This window comes from Eschrichtius robustus, chromosome 1 (assembly GCF_028021215.1).
Source record: "Eschrichtius robustus isolate mEscRob2 chromosome 1, mEscRob2.pri, whole genome shotgun sequence".
NCBI classification, from domain to species: Eukaryota; Metazoa; Chordata; class Mammalia; order Artiodactyla; family Eschrichtiidae; genus Eschrichtius; species Eschrichtius robustus.
Genome location: NC_090824.1, coordinates 180,533,633 through 180,550,628, shown reverse-complemented (window position 1 = coordinate 180,550,628; position 16,996 = coordinate 180,533,633). Strand labels below are relative to the sequence as shown.

Genomic DNA, 16,996 nt, shown 5'->3' with positions numbered 1-16,996 from the left:
GAACTTTAGTTAGGAAGAAAGAAACCTTAGAATGAAAGTATTTTGACTAGACTTTTTATTTTAGGAACAAATGATGAGAAAGAAACAAGCCATGCATCTCGATGCAAGATATGTCACAATGGTGGAGAATGCATATTACTACTGCAACCCACCTCCAGCTGAAAAAACAGTGAAAAAGAAACGTCCTCCTCTCCAGGAATATGTCCGGAAACTTTTGTACAAGGATCTCTCCAAGGTTACCACTGAGAAGGTAAATCTTAATGAAATCGTAGAACAGCAGTCAACTTGAGATTTGTGGTAGTGCTAAGCTTATATAACATTCAACCAAATTAATTCTTTTTCGTCCTAATGATAATAGTACTGATTGCAGTGCACTTTCCTTCTAGCCCTGCACCAAATTGTTTTAGGTCAGGGACATATATTTCAGTTTTCCTAGATCAGCTTGTTTATCAATTGCTTCAGTGCCCCACAAAGTATAGTTAGGAAATGTAAGTAGTTTGCATTATTCACATTTTGTAAATGGAGAAATTGAAGCAGAGTTGTTAAAGTCCCAGCAGTGGAGTTTAGGAGAGGTAGGATTAGATCCCAAGTTCCATTATGATTGATTCCATACAAGTCATCACAAGAAGGAATTCATATGATGATACATAATGTATGGGACATACGTTTTATTTTCCTTTTATGATAGTAACTTCTTATTCTAATTAAAATGGTAATTCTTCTAAATTTGATGTTGATGCTGTGTGTATATTTGAAACTATTACTTTGTCTCTGATGTTCTGTAATGAATTTGCCTTTAAATATTTTGCTTTCAGTACAGGGGTTCTTAACCTTAAGTAGGCTTTAAGAGGCCCGTGATCCTCTGGAACTTCATGATTTTGAATCTCTGGGCCTGTCTGTATTTTTCCGGAAGAGGGTCTGTAGCTTTCTTTAGATTCTCAGCAGGGGTCAATTTCCAGAAAAGGTTAAGAACCACCGACCTGTTACCTTAATTATTGTAGTTACCTTGTTAGAATCTTCACTTTTAAGTAAGACATGTTGAGTAAACATTCCTTGGTCAACTCTACAAGTTGAAACAACATGGTATGGAACTTTTTTCTTTTCAGGAAAAAAATTGAAGCAAATTAACTTCTGGACAGAGGAAACCTATGGGGAGGATAAGAGGCATGGAATAATACATGTGTCATGGGTGGGCGGGGTAGAAGGTGATGACGAATGAGCGCAACTTTGAAAGTTGAAGCCACCTTCAGGGATCCAGAGACAGTAGTTGTTTAAAACAACAGGATTTGAAAGCTGTTTTAGAATTGGCTAAAAGTTTGAAAAGTATGGAATGCTTATGCATTTGAGATGACATTAACATTTCCATTGAAGCTGATATGAGAACATATTAAGTGCTTGAAAGGTGGATTGTGGGTATAGAGTAGAGATGAAAGGACTGCTTTACATTCTGCCAGCAGTATCCATTTTCTTTCAGAATAAAAACGGAAAGAACTTGATGATGACTAGATCTCTGCTGATTATCTCATTACCAGTAGAGATTTTGAAAGTAATAGCTAACTTTTATGGGGTGCTTGTAATGCGCCAGACACATTCCTACGTACTTCACGCACTTTAACTTGTCTAACCCTTAGACCAGACTTATGGAGTAAGTGCCTATCATCCCCCCTTTACATCCAAGGAAACTGTGTGATGTCAGTCTTGCTGTTGTGTCCTCCATCTTTTTTTTTTTTAAGATTTTTTTGATGTGGACCATTTTTTTTTTTAAGTCTTTATTGAATTTGTTACAATATTGCTTCTGTTTTATGTTTTGGTTTTTTGGCCTCGAGGCATGTGGGATCTTAGCTCCCCGTCCAGCGATCAAACCTGTACCCCATGCACTGGAAGGCAAAGTCTTAACCACTGGACCACCAGGGAAGTCCTGTGTCCTCCATCTTAAGGGATCTTTTAACCAGTTGACCTTGGGTTTATTTCCTTATTGGAAATTTTTCATTTATAAAAAGAAGTGTCTGAGGTTATTTACATCAAATCATGCACAAAAGAAAACATTATTTTTGTTAAATCTTGGGTATTTCTTTCAGTGACCTGAGTATGAGTGTATACTCTTAGCTTGATTGAAGTCCTGGAAACGCTAGGAAATTTACGGGCGTTATGGAAAGATAAAGGGAAAATGTGAATAAATTTTACCAATAATTAGAAAAATCTTATTTTTCCTATCTCTAAAGTGAAGAGGCTGGTAGAGAATCTCTAAAGTATTTTCCATTTCAAAAGTTCTGTGACTGTACAATCATAATAAAATATTTGTATTATAGGGTATTTTGGACTACTTAGTGCTTATCTTAGTAATTTAAACAAAATTCTCTTCATTTAGGTTTTGAGACAGATGCGAAAGTTGCCTTGGCAGGACCAAGAAGTGAAAGACTATGTGATTTGTTGTATGATAAACATCTGGAATGTGAAATATAACAGCATTCATTGTGTAGCCAACCTCTTAGCAGGACTAGTGCTCTACCAGGAGGATGTTGGAATCCATGTTGTGGATGGAGTTTTAGAAGATATTCGATTAGGAATGGAGGTAACAAAGACCTGCAGCAAATTGGAATCTGTGGACAATTTAGACAGCCTTAAAGTCCTATTACTGAAAAATAAGGATTTGAAAACCCTCTTTTCCCCATATGGTGTCATTTACTATTACGTTTTTGAAGATAGTGATTTCTTAATAAACCCTGTTGTGTCAGATTTCCTAGTCTTCTCTCAGGCTAATGCTGAAGTATTTTTTGCCTTTTCTTCAAGTCCAGTTAAGCTTATTTTAGAAGAGTATAGTAAATTTTTATTATTTCCTGGTTACTATTGTCATTCGTGTTACAGGAATTCATAAATTTATTAATTAGGAGAATTGGTAATCATTTGATAAGAATTTCTGTAAGAATTTCCCTCTTTCTATATGCTTGTTGTTTCCTTAATTCATGGATTTCAGAGAAAATAAGTTACAGAGGGCTGATAGGGAGAATTACATTTTAACTGTTTCATAAACTATTAATTCATTTAACAATAGCTTAATATTAAATTTAATACTTAACATGTTCTTTTTATTAAAACATTTTAATGGTAGACATTTCTTAGAGAGAGAAAAAGGACACCCAGAAGTGACTACCTATTAGAAAGGAAGAAAAGAACCCATTATTTTTTCTCTGTTCAGTGAGTGATGTTGTCAAGTGACACAGGGGAATTTTACCTCTTCTCAAACACATTGCTATTCTTTAATGGAAATCTGCTTTTTTTTTTCTTCCCCCTTTAGGTTAATCAACCTAAATTTAATCAGAGACGTATCAGCAGTGCCAAGTTCTTAGGGGAACTTTATAATTACCGAATGGTGGAATCGGCTGTTATTTTTAGAACTCTTTATTCTTTTACTTCATTTGGTGTTAACCCTGATGGCTCTCCAAGTTCACTGGACCCTCCCGAGCACCTTTTCAGGATTAGACTAGTGTGCACTATTTTGGATACCTGTGGCCAGTACTTTGACAGAGGTTCTAGTAAACGAAAACTCGATTGCTTCCTTGTGTATTTTCAGGTATATAAATTGAAATAAGCAGTTGGCATCATTTAATGCATTGCTTGTGTTACAAAAATATTAGAGAAGAAACCCTGTAGCATTCATATATTATGTATAAGATATATTCATAGTTAGGTGAGATTTATTCTTCTTGCAAGTATGCTTAGCTTTAGAGGTTTTAAAATATATGATATGGGGACTTCCCTGGCGGTCCAGTGGTTAAGACTCTGTGCTTCCTGCAGGGGGCACAGGTTCGATCCCTGGTCAGGGAACTAAGATCCTGCATGCCACACGGCATGGCCAAAAAAAGGAAAGAAAAATTTAAAAAATATATGTATGATGAATTCTATCATAAACATTCTGATTACATTAAGTTTTATAATTGATGATCATTAATTTTGGGAATTATTTTGGTGCAGTTTATAAATTTGGTATAGTATGGATTATTTTGTATTTGGTACAGTAATTCATGAATCAAATTACTTGTAGTATTTATACATTTGATAATATTCTCACTCATCTGTGTTGTGGTTTTATATCTAAAATTCTTGTTTCTAAATTAAAAAAAAAAAACCCATCATTAACACTGAAAGAAATATTTGTTCATTCATTGCTAAACTCTTGGGTTGTGCTTTCCGTATCTTAAGTTCCTTTTGTAAACTGGTGGTTTAGAGCAAGTACAGTATAAATTAAATTCAGATACAAATACAGAGACAGTTCTACAGCTTCTCTACAGTTCATGTTCCAAAAGTTAGCTGTAGCTTGGTTGTCTGGAACCTAATCATTATTTCCCATCAAATACAATGTTACAAGTACTGGTTAGGGGGAATAGCTCACTATCAAATTCTCCAGATGTTACTGAAAGTACCAGTGGTACCATTCAGTTCTATTTGATCATTCCTTTCTAGCTAATCTGTTATGTTGTTTTCATTTACCCATTGACAAAGAAAATAAATTTAAAACTACAACTTTGAGGTGTCAAAAATACATCCACATAGTAGCTGGTGTTAAGCGGGGGTAACTACTCTTGGGGAAGAGCTGTTTGTAACCTTCTCCTATTACTTTATCTCTGCTTTAGAGGGTAACTTGTTACTCTCCTGTTTTCTGAATTGATGAGCCAAAAATGGGGAAGGGGTGTTGAAGATTTGAGACTCAGATTCTCTGTTGCATGTAAGAAATGCCTTAAGTCGGAGACTGCCTGTATTTAAAACCAAAGTTTTGCTGCAGAATATCAGTTATCACTATCAGCATCTAAAGCAGGATCCCTTTCAGAAGAGTGTTCTTATTTGCACTCACTCTGACATCACTGGCAGAGAGAAAAGAGCCACTCAGAAATATTCAGGAGTAGAAAGAGACAAAAGTATTTTCCACATTGATTAATAGCAGGAATGTGTAGCAGGGATATACTTAGGGCACGGGAGTAAGAAGTGAGTGAGGCCTGGGAGATGCAGTCAGTGTGTGCTGCCTGTAACACAGTGTCCAGTTACATATTGTAAGGCAGATAGAAAGGCTCACCTGCAGCAGTGCTTCTAAACTTCAGTGTGTACACACATCACCTGGCTATATTGTTAAGATGCACACTGTGATTCAGTTGGCCTAGGGTAGGGGACGTCTCAGATTCTGTATGTCTAATAAGCTCTGAGTTCCCACACTTTGAGTAGCAAAGACCTAGAAGAAACTGGACAGGAAGATTAAACACCCAGAGGAACACCTGTTTATATACAAGTAAATTCAGGGGTTGTGCTTTTTAGTTAAACTTGAGAATTACAAGTACAAAATAGAATGAAGGAGCCAAGCTAGGAGACGAGGGAAAATATCTCAATGGTGCCATATACACAGTAGATGTTCAATAAATGCTTGTTGATTACTGATTTTAATATATTCAAAAACCCTATCTTCAGATACTTTTGACTCTTTAAAAAAATCAGAGCAGGTAGTATAGAGAAAATAATTATAATTTATCAAAACCGTTGCCTTGAATTTGGTTGTTTTTGTAAAATTAAATATTTAAGCCCTATTTGGGATTTGGGAGTGGAGTTTCTGCCTGGTTTCAGTACCTGAAAATTTATTTGCTGTTTTATTTATTTATAATTTTTCCTTGCCTTTAAAAAAAGGTTATGACAGTTAACAATAAAAAATATATTTAAATTAAAGTCACCAGATGGCTTAGGAACTATATAGATGGAGGGAAATAAATGTGCTAGGATCATTGCTGTTGACCATTAATAAAAATGGTAGGTGTCTTGTACAACTCTTTAGCTTAGTTGTTATAACTAGGTGATGTCACGATACAGATTATTTTAAATATTTTGTTATTAATTTCTTATAGCTAAATTTATTTTTCATTTGTTATCAGCGTTATGTTTGGTGGAAGAAAAGTTTGGAGGTTTGGACAAAAGACCATCCATTTCCTATTGACATAGATTACATGATCAGTGACACACTAGAACTGCTAAGACCAAAGATCAAACTCTGTAATTCTCTGGAAGAATCCATCAGGCAGGTACACGACTTGGAACGAGAATTCTTAATAAAACTAGGTAAGCAATTAATTACAGAGAGAAAATAAAGATGGTATTTGGCAGATCGTTTCTAGAATTTGCTTTATAATGTTTTCAGTTAGCATTTACTTTTGTATACTTTCTGTTTTTCGATGTTGAGTGTTACATAATAGTGTTAGGTAAGACCTGGGTGACTTACTTCTTGATTTCATTAAATAATCCCAAATTGGAGGAAAACAGTCATGTAAAACTTGAAGCAAATGATAATGATGGAAAAAATATAATCCTGTCAGCCTCTCTTAATTTTAGAATTTTAGGTTGCTAATTTAAAACCTACTTTTGATTAAAGCATCTCATATACAGTATATATTTTCAATAACACTATTTCCTAAGACAGTGCAGGCTTGACACTATATAAGGGGAGTGCCAGTTAGAAGTTTGAAAGTATCCCACCAAATTTTAGATCCTAGTCACTGGGGGAGTTGTCTCTGTTTCTAAAGACTAGAGAACATGTGAGAAACGTGCTACAGGAGGATTGGTCACTTTACTTCCTCAGTATCCTTCTGAGATTGTTCTGGAAGAAGAGGTAGCATTTGAATGGCTCCCCTAAAGGACTGTAGGAGCCGACTAGCCTTGCCAGTGGAAATAACTGGAACAGGGTGGGGCCTTACCAGTCTGGTTTGCTTGCTGATAGTTCTTAGCATGTTGTATTGTAGTCATTTCAAAGTGACATATGGTTTCAGCCTATGAAGCTGGTATTTTATTAGGAGATTATTTATTAGGAGACCCTTACCGTGACCAGTTATACTGATTGTATAAATTTACTATGTTGCATATCTGAAAAACCACTTTTCATGGCAAAGGCATTGGTGATCCTTTTCCTCTAAAACTATTTTTTCATATTACATCCAGCATATTAATAGGGTTTCTTTCTCCAAGGTAAATCCTCTTTTGGAGAATTCGATTGCTGTTATGTATTTGAGCATTATTTGAAAGGTGCTACTGATTATGCAACTATTCACTTTTCCTAATTCTCAACCCATAAAGGCATATGTGATTCTTTTTGTTCTTTGAACTTTGTCCCAAATTATCTACTTTCTTTTCCTTTTCAGATTTCTAATTGTATAAAATGATCGTTTCAAGTAGAGTGTTTATTTATCTACGTACTTATTTCATTTACTTTATATGCTTTGAAATAGTGTTAGCCTTGTTTCCCAAAGACTTTTATGAATGGCTCTCTCTGTATAGTGGGCATGAGGAAATACTAGTTGGATACCCAGTTTGGTAGCAGTAAAGAGAGCAGTATGCTTTATCCTTTATCTAGCAACGAGTAGATTAAAGGACTTCGGGCTTCTTTTGAGGAGTCTGTCCTTGTTTAGAATATGGAAAGGAAAAAAATAGGTCACCATTTGCCAATGCCACTCTAAGGATGGTGGCAGCTAGAATCAATATGCTCCCAAGTCGTCCCATTTTCCTTCTGTTTTAGAGTCTAAATATCATAGAGAAGATATACATGAATAAATCTATATTAAATCTGTTTCCTGTTGATAAACCATAAGATAATATAGCATCTTGCTTTTGGTAGTTTTTTGTTTTCAAGCACTTGCAAATTCATTATCATTTCAATCTTATAGCTACCCAATGCTAACTTAATAGTTAGCATTTTCTTATATTTTTAAAACCATTTTACTATTATTAAAAGTAATGAAGTGTTCATGGCAGAAATTTTGAAAAATGCCAAGAAGGCAGAAATCACTGATATTTCATATGCACGGAGAGTCATGTGTTAACATTTTGATATATGTTCTTCTATTTAAAAAAAATTTCTTCACGTGTTTGCAGTTCTATAACTGGATTTTTTCTTCTACCGAATATATTATGAAATTTCTTCCTGACATGAAATACTTTTCTAAATATGTAATTTTTTACAAAACTGGCTATTTTCCTTTGTATGAATGTGTTAATTCTGTTGTTTGACACGTTATTTCTAATTTTGCACCCCTATAAATAACATTATTATGTTACTTTTGTGTGTATCTTGGTTTTCTCAGGATAGAGAGAATTATTGGCTCTAAGACACACTGTTTTTTTTTTTTTTTAACATCTTTATTGGAGTATAATTGCTTTACAATGGTGTGTTAGTTTCTGCTTTATAACAAAGTGAACAGTTATACATATATATATGTTCCCATATCTCTTCCCTCTTGCATCTCCCTCCCTCCCACCCTCCCTATCCCACCCCTCTAGGTGGTCACAAAGCACTGAGCTGATCTCCCTGTGCTATGCGGCTGCTTCCCACTAGCTATCTATTTTACGTTTGGTAGTGTATATATGTCCATGCCACTCTCTCACTTTGTCAGAGCTTACCCTTCCCCCTCCCCATGTCCTCAAGTCCATTCTCTAGTAAGACACACTTTAAGAACAAAACCAAAATGGTAATAGGCAATGTAATTTAATTCTGGTTTGGAAGTTCTAGATTATATTAAAATATTATAAAAGGAACAGAAATGGGAAGAATAAAAGTGAAAAAAGAAAAGTCATATGAATAAATTACTTATAAAACAGTGTATTTCATAAATTAAAAATAAAATCAGTAGAATAAAATAAAAGCCCAGAAGTTGCCCCAATTAAATACAAAACAATTTAGTGTATGACAAAATAGGAATCTTAAAAATAGGATAAGAACAACAGGTGAGCATTTGGGGGGAAAACTGATATAGAGCCACATCTTATGTCATCAAACTCCAGATGGATTGAGGAGTTAAATATTTATTTTTTAAAAGTTAAAAATAGATCTGATCATCAGATATTTGGAGAGGTGGTAATTTTCCTAAATTTTAAAATGATGCAAGAAAGCACACATATGTTGGCAGATTTGGGTGTTTAAAACTTTAGTACAATGAAAGAAGTAACTAAGATTGAAGTGAAAATAATTTCTGTGCCAGGTTATTATCACTTACATAAAGAGCACAGGCAAATTGATACACAATAGTTAGATGAACATAACATAATCAAATGAGGGAGGGCAGGGAAGAGTTCGTATTTTTATTGAGTACTTCCAGTTTGCCAAAATTAAAGTGGAAGGTAATGTTGTTCATATTTGACAAGTGAGTTACGTAAAGCCCAAATCAAAATACTAGGTTAACAGTCGAGCCAGAATTCAAAGACTGTGCTCCTTCTGACATATTAAGTATGTGGGGAAAATGCTCAGCATGTCTAGTGAGCAGAGAAATAATTTGAAAGGGAGTATTACAATTATTACTCTGTCTGTTATGAGCAGGAAAACTGAGGCACCAAGCAGCTCAAATTCAAGAGAACAGTATTTGATTTTGATCCCCAAGTACACTTAATTCTGACCCACATTTTAAATATTTTACTGTTTAGATTTTACGTTTTATTAACCATATGTCCTTTGTACATTTTTATCTGCATTGTTTATTTTAGATTGACAGTGTCCTAGAGGTCAGCAACTGAGCAGTTTATTTTACAGCTTAGCAAATGCAAAATATATTTATAAACTGCTTTTGAAACTAACTTGCAATGCAAATGAAATTTGTTAGAAATAGTAGTATTTTCCTTACAAATTAGATGTACGGCTATCAAAACAAAGCTACTTATCCATTAGAGTTCTTCCCATGACACGTATTTTAAAGTGGGTATAAAAAAGGTATAATGGTATATTAGGCCATGTGAGTTTATCAGCACTGTGATATTTTTATTGAGAGTGCTTAGATTTATATAGTCCTGACTTTTAATTTTTTGCCTTTGATAACATAAAAGCCCAATATATTGCTTCTGAAATTCCAAATAAATAAATAAATAAAATAGTAAGTTAATGGTATCTCAATCTGAGATAAGCAATTTTTTCCTTCAGTATTATTTTTCTTTTAAAACAGATCTCTCTGAGCTTTATCCATCTTTTCTCAATTTTTTTTTTTTTTTTAATTTCCAAACTTGAATGTACCTACTTTCATCACTCTATACATCTGTGTTTTTGTCAGTTCTTAATTGGTTAGACTTCAGACACTGGAGTAATTTTTTGTTTTTGTTGGTTGTGTTAGTTATTCAAACTTTCTGGGCTTCAGTATACCTCATAAAATGAAAGGGTTAAATCACATTGTCACTAAAGTTTCTGTCTGCTCTAATTGTCTAAGATTCTGTGAATAAACAAGTATTTACTAAACACCTACTGTGTATTTATCAATATATGGCCTCTAATGAGTTTTGAATATATAAAAAAAGTTTTTTGTTCTCAAGGATCTTACAATCTGATGTAACATGTATTGAAATCATTAGAAAAACCATTACATGGTGTATCTTTAAATGTAAAGTGCTGTGATCAATTCTCCAAGTGCTTTAGAGTAAGTAGGAGGAAAAGTAGTACTCAGTGAGTTTATGCAGGAAGTGAAACTTAGACTGAATTTGAAGAATGTATAGGATTTGAAAGTGCATATTGAACGATATTCTATATGGAGAAGCAATTTGATGATCACGAACGCAAGGTAGTGTACTTTGTGACACAGAAGAGTCTACCCCAACTACAGGAAAAGGCTTGATTAGGACTAGGGAGCGTGGGGAAAAGTCGGATCAGATGAGGCCATAGTATGTGCATCTTGAAAGTAGAGAGTAGTTTGGAACTCAAATGATAATAAAGAAGAGTTGACTAGGCAGCAAAATGTGGATGAACATGAGGAGGAGAAAAGAGATTCAAGCCAGGGAATTCCCTTTGGAGGAACACGCTGTTACTGAAGAAAAAAACAAGCTCTTTGGTGACACAGCTGTTAGATCTGTCACCATATAGCTTTGCCTCCTTCCCTCAGTCTTAATTTGCAGACATTCAAATTGATAGTCAAATGTGACTTCTCCATTAAAGCGATATAATTTTATTATATCCTTGAGTTTTTAGAGATTCTTGAAATATCGTTTGATAAAAAGTGTGACCACGGTTGCATTGTATGTGGCTGAAGCTGCACCTTATGTGCTGCTACTGTTTGCCTTTGTTCATCTGAGACTGAGATAAACAGTTTGAAGCTCTGAGAAAGGGAAAGAAAAATTTTCTTTTTTTGGCTAGTGGTTAAGAAATGTATCAGTGCTCCTTTGTTGAAATAAAGATCTAATGAAGTTTTTTAAATGGTTCTCAAAATAGCTTTAAATTCTGTTCATATTTTATTCTGAGCAAATGGCTGTTGAATTATCTTAATACATACTTTAAGTGGTGTAATACTCACTGTCGAAAACTTGCCTTTATCTTTTTTTTTGTTTTTTTCTACTTTCTCCTCACTTCAAGGCCTAGTAAATGACAAAGACTCAAAAGATTCTATGACAGAAGGAGAGAATCTTGAAGAGGATGAAGAAGAAGAAGAAGGAGGAGCTGAAACAGAGGAACAATCTGGAAATGAAAGTGAAGTGAATGAGCCAGAGGAAGAGGTGATGACTTTTATTTATAGCAAAATAGGTACATTTGTAAAAGAGTATTTTGATTACATGAGCCAAGACTTTCTTTAATGTATAAAATAAGATTTCCTCTTTAGTTTTATTAGAGTACATGTAACTAGTAGTATATATCTATTATAAAACTGCTGGATTAATTAAGAGGTTTTTTTTTCTTTTACAAGTAAGAAAATACTGATCATAGGATTTTTAAAAATTACTGTTATTAAGACCACTTTTTTAGAGCAGTTTTAGGTTCACAGCAAAATTAAGGGGAAGGTACAGAGATTTCCCATATGTCACCTGCTCGTACCTACTCACACAACCTCCCCCCATTATCAACATCCCCCACCAAAGTGGGACATTTGTTACAACTGATGAACCTATAGCAACACATCATAATCACCCTAAGTCCATCATTTACATTACAGTTGACTCTTGGTGTTGTACTTTGTATGGGTTTAGGTAAAAGTATAATGACATGTATCCATCATTATGGTTAGGATTTTTATTTAATAAGCAATTTGAAGACAAAAAATTGTTTCATCTGCTATGTATCTTTTTTCTTTTTTTAAAATTTTATTTATTTAATTATGGCTGCGTTGGGTCTTCGTTGCTGTGCGCAGGCTTTCTCTAGTTGCAGCGAGCGGGGGCTACTCTTTGTTGCGGTGCGCGGGCTTCTCATTGCAGTGGCTTCTCTTGTTGTGGAGCACGGGCTCTAGGCACGCAGGCTTCAGTAGTTGTGGCTTGCGGGCTCTAGGGCACAGGCCCAGTAGTTGTGGCGCACGGGCTTAGTTGCTCCACGGCATGTGGGAATCTTCCTGGAGCAGGGCTCGAACCCGTGTCCCCCGCATTGGCAGGCAGATTCTTAACCACTGCGCCACTGGGAAAGTCCCGATCTGCTATGCATCTTAATCTCACTTTTGTTTTTTTGGCCACACCGTGTGGCATGTGAGATCTAAGTTCCCCAACCAGGGATTGAACCTGTGCCCCCTGCGGTGGGAGCACAGAGTCTTAACCACTGGGTCACCAGGAAGTCCCCTTAATCTCACTTTTGAGTGTGGACTTTTTAACCTGTAGATTTTATGAAAAAATTGCAGACTAGATGTTAATAACTTTGCTTTTTCCCAGATCTGATAGTATAGGAAATCTGAAAATCATCATGTACCATAATCATCAGCGTGCCCTTTTGTTTTTACGACTCTGTTAGGCCAAACCATGTGAAATGACTGTTCTACCATTTCGGACCTACCAAAATGTCATTTTCACATATGATTCAACCTAATAGTTTTAATTCGTTCCTTTTTTCTTCTAAAGCTGCTTAAGTTTTAAAAATTCCACCTAAAACAATAGAGTATCTGGGATTTGCTTCATAACCTGGAAGTAGACTGGGCTTTGAGTTAGGGATATACAAGAAACTATAACGTGACCATTAGCTAATAATTGTTGTGTAATGGGTAAGGGTTCCTTATGCTATGCTGTCTACATTAATATATATTTAAATTAGAAAGTTAAGAAAATAAAAAGCAGGATGAATAAGAATAACAATAAAATACTGATGAATATAAAATTTAAACCATGGAATTAGCACTTTTTCACCTTGTAAGCTTATAATTATATCATGTGTATGGTTTCTTTGTGTCCCTCGGGTGCTAAAAGCATTTAGGAGAGTGTGATAATTTAGAAGTATGATTTTAATTAAATATTGAAAAAGTTTATAATCAATATTTAAGTGTTTTGTGGAAATTGAATTTATTAAATTTTTAAGTTTTGATTTACTTGAGTAAATAGAATACAAATGTTTAGAGGATATGGGTTGTTTAATGTATAAAGGAATGTAAATTATTTAAGGCATTCATAAGAGAGATTCATAAACTGGATTTTTAAAAAGCTTCATTTAGCACGAAAGAAAAATGACCCATAGGGACTTCCCTAGTGGCGCAGTGGTTAAGAATCCGCCTGCCAGTGCAGGGGACACGGGTTTGAGCCCTGGTCCGGGAAGATCCCACATGCCAAGGAACAACTAAGCCCATGCGCCCCAACTACTGAGCCTGTGCTCCAGAGCCCGCGAGCCAGAACTGCTGAGCCTGCGTGCCACAACAACAGAAGCCCGTGTGCCTAGAGCCCGTGCTCTGCAACAAGAGATGCCACTGCAATGAGAAGCCTGTGCACCACAACGCTCACTGCAACTAGAGAAAGCCCACACACAGCAACGAAGACCCAACACAGCCAAAAATAAATATTAATTAATTAATTAATTTTAAAAAATGACCAATAATTTAAGGTAATTAAGATTTTCTACAGTTAGAAGTAGAAATCCCTAAGTCTTTTTTTTTTTAGCCCTGAAGGTCTGTAGCTATTAATGAACATTTCGTATGATTTGACTACATAGCAAATAGCTTTGCTGTTAGTTAAAAATGAATTATTGTGTAAAAGTGCAGCATAAATAATAATGTATGGTTTTTATAATTGGTTAGCATTTATAGGCAGTAGAAATGCACCTTTGTGTTATTTTGCTACCACTTTTTTCCCCCCGTTTTACTGAGATATAATTGATATAACATTTTATTAGTTTAAGGTGTACATATAACATAATGATTTGAGATATATATATATATACACATATATATAAAAAGAGAGAGAGAGAGAGGGAAATGATTACCATAAGTTTAGTTAACATCCATCACCTCACATAGTTATAAATGTGTTTTTTTGTGTGTGATGAGAACTTTTAAGATTTACTCTTAGCAAATTTCAAATATACAATACACTATTGCCAGCACTTTCTCTTTCCAACCTGACCACTCCCCTAAAGTAGATATAAATAAATTGATAAAAATTTAGGACTGGAATATGTTTCTATAATTGATTTCTGTGTAAGAGATGGACATTGCTATATTGCTTTTTTAAAAAAAGAAAATTAATTAATTAATTAATTCTTGGCCTTGTTGTGTCTTCGTTGCTGCACGCGGCCTTTCTCTAGTTGTGGCGAGCGGGGGCTACTCTTTGTTGCGGTGTGTGGGCTTCTCATTACAGTGGCTTCTCTTGTTGCGGAGCATGGGCTGTAGGCGCGTGGGCTTCAGTAGTTGTGGCACACGGGCTCAGTAGTTGTGGCACATGGGCTTAGTTGCTCTGCGGCACGTGCGATCTTCCCGGACCAGGGCTCGAACCCGTGTCCCTGCACTGGCAGGCAGATTCTTAACCACTGTGCCACCAGGGAAGTCCCTATATTGCTTTTTTAAAAAATGACTTTGTCGTAGAAACATTCAATTATATAATTTAAATTGGCTTATTAAGTACTTTATAACAACAAAAGGAAATGAGAGAGTATTTCCATTTTGTATTTTTAGAGTAATCTTATGGCTGTCTTTGGATTTTGCTACCACACTAATTAGGTAAAGAATCTAATAAATTAAACATCCTCAGTAAATGTGACATTAAAGAGTGACTCATTTTCCTATAAATTTCTCATTTGAATAGTTGTAATGTATTATATTTTCTCCTCTAAATGCATTTTCTCCTTTTCAAAAGTGAACTTTATAATTTTTAAAATTGTATCATTTTTAACTATTTCTTTTCCGGTTGTGAAGTGGATATTATACATAATATATGTGTGCTTGCTAAGTGGAAAAACAAAATGTTCAATAGGATGACTCATGAGCCTTGTCTGGGAGGAGAATTGAAGGGAATGGTTGGTTTACTTTAAGGAAATGGAGTTGGAATTGTTTGCTCTCCCACCCGAGACCATCCTTTTCCACCAGTACCCTCCAAACATAGGGAGGCGAACATTTTTAAAGAGAGAAGATGGGTCGATTATAAAGTAGTAAGAACAATGTCGGATATTCTATAAATATTTGCCTTGACTGAGAAAGAACAGGGCTGGAGTGGAACTCTTCAGAAAAGTTGTACTCTTCTTTTCCATCTTGGTCCACAACTCTTCCAAGCTCCATATGGCCTTTTGAAATTATTCTTAGCACATAACAACTAGAATATTTTCTTCTCAGTATCAGCTGGGTAAATTAAAAGTAACTTTAAAGATGAAGTAAATGTTCTTCTGCTAAAATTCTAATTTTCTGCAGCATTTTAGAGAAAGTACAAGATTTATTATTGTAATAGCAATAATATTTATTGAGCATGGTCACTGTGTTCATATTACCATTTCTCTTGGCACCCTGTGAGTTAGGTTATAAATAAGGCCCAGATACGTTAATAATTTGGCCCAGGTCCTAGCAAGCCAGCATTTGAACTTGGACAGTTTGACTTCTGCTGTGCTGACCACCTGCTTTCCTTACCAGCTCATGTGGTCTGGTGACTTCCTCACCTCACAGGTTATTATGACCATGGGATTAGGACAGGGAGATTCTTGTTCAGCGTTTTAATTTCAAAAGTTAATCCGTTTTATTTTGCCTGAGCAATATAAAAAATGGTGAAAGAAAAGAGTTAATGGGTTTTAGCTTAGTTTTTGAATAGGAAGCATCTTTCAAGTGTTAAGAAATTTTTAATTTTTTCCAAGGGCCAATTTAAGAGCATTTCTATTGCAAATTTAAATTTGAATTATAGAATTATGTCAGAAAAGGTTAATGCATTTGAAAAAAAAAGTTAATGCCTTTCTGTATTTTCCTCAACTATTTCCACTTCAGAAATTCTAAAAGTTTTCAAATGTTTCTATAGTAAGTAATAATGCACTGTTTGGATTTTTAAAATCAATTGCTGTGTATACTAGAAGTGTTATAACAAATTTAAATCATTTGTTTTATCTTAGGAATTATTTCTCATTCACTTTATTTCTCTTGGCACAATGAGAAGCAGCTGGGTTTAGTGTAGTCTTTTTATAAAAAACTTTTATGGAACAGAGTGGGAGTGAATTGTGTTGGAAGGATACTCAGATGGAATGCTGCCCCTGTGTGGTTGTTTTTTTTTGGTTTTGGTTTTGGTTATAGTTTTGGATTTTTTGTGCCTCTTTGAAAATTCACTGGAGTTCTGCCCAATCTTCCGTTTGAAAAGGAATTTTGGCTGAGAGAAGAGGATGCTGGGGGGACTGACAGGAGAGGATGGAGAGATGTAGTACTTGAAAGCCACCAGCAAGGGGAGTCAGAATGTCTATCTCTTCTGCTTAATAAAGCACGTGTCCTTGGGCAAGTCACTTAACTTTTCTGAGCCTTAGTTTTTTCACATATAAAAATGAGGACCATAAAGCTTATCCATCCTTCTTCAGAATTAGGTAGAGCAAACAAAATGCTGTGAGAGCACTTTCTAAACTGAGGTGCTTTATACAGTGAGGTGCTTTATAAAATGTAGTGTCATTGCTTTCAAATGGTAACGATGTTAAATTTGAATTGTCAGCTTTCATTGCAGAGTTAGATGGGTATTAGAACTACTATGAGAAAATCAATCTCAAGTTAGGGAGGAGAAAAATAACAAAAGGTTCAGGAAACTCGTTCCTTGTGGAATTCAAGGAAGAGTTTCTACAAAGGATCTTTGTATTACTAGATCAGTGGAAAATGTGAAATGG

At 35.1% G+C, this 16,996-nt stretch overlaps 1 protein-coding gene across 2 annotated transcripts in view; it reads left to right on the top strand.

Moving 5' to 3' along the window:
* Nucleotides 1-16,996, top strand: part of UPF2 (UPF2 regulator of nonsense mediated mRNA decay) — a 93,285-nt gene that overhangs the window by 57,527 nt on the left and 18,762 nt on the right. For both annotated transcript variants that reach the window (XM_068560160.1, XM_068560169.1), the window contains exons 12-16: nucleotides 65-250; nucleotides 2,369-2,572; nucleotides 3,296-3,571; nucleotides 5,910-6,093; nucleotides 11,342-11,481. In XM_068560160.1, the coding sequence (XP_068416261.1) occupies nucleotides 65-250; nucleotides 2,369-2,572; nucleotides 3,296-3,571; nucleotides 5,910-6,093; nucleotides 11,342-11,481 (990 nt within the window). The remainder of the gene's footprint in view (nucleotides 1-64; nucleotides 251-2,368; nucleotides 2,573-3,295; nucleotides 3,572-5,909; nucleotides 6,094-11,341; nucleotides 11,482-16,996) is intronic.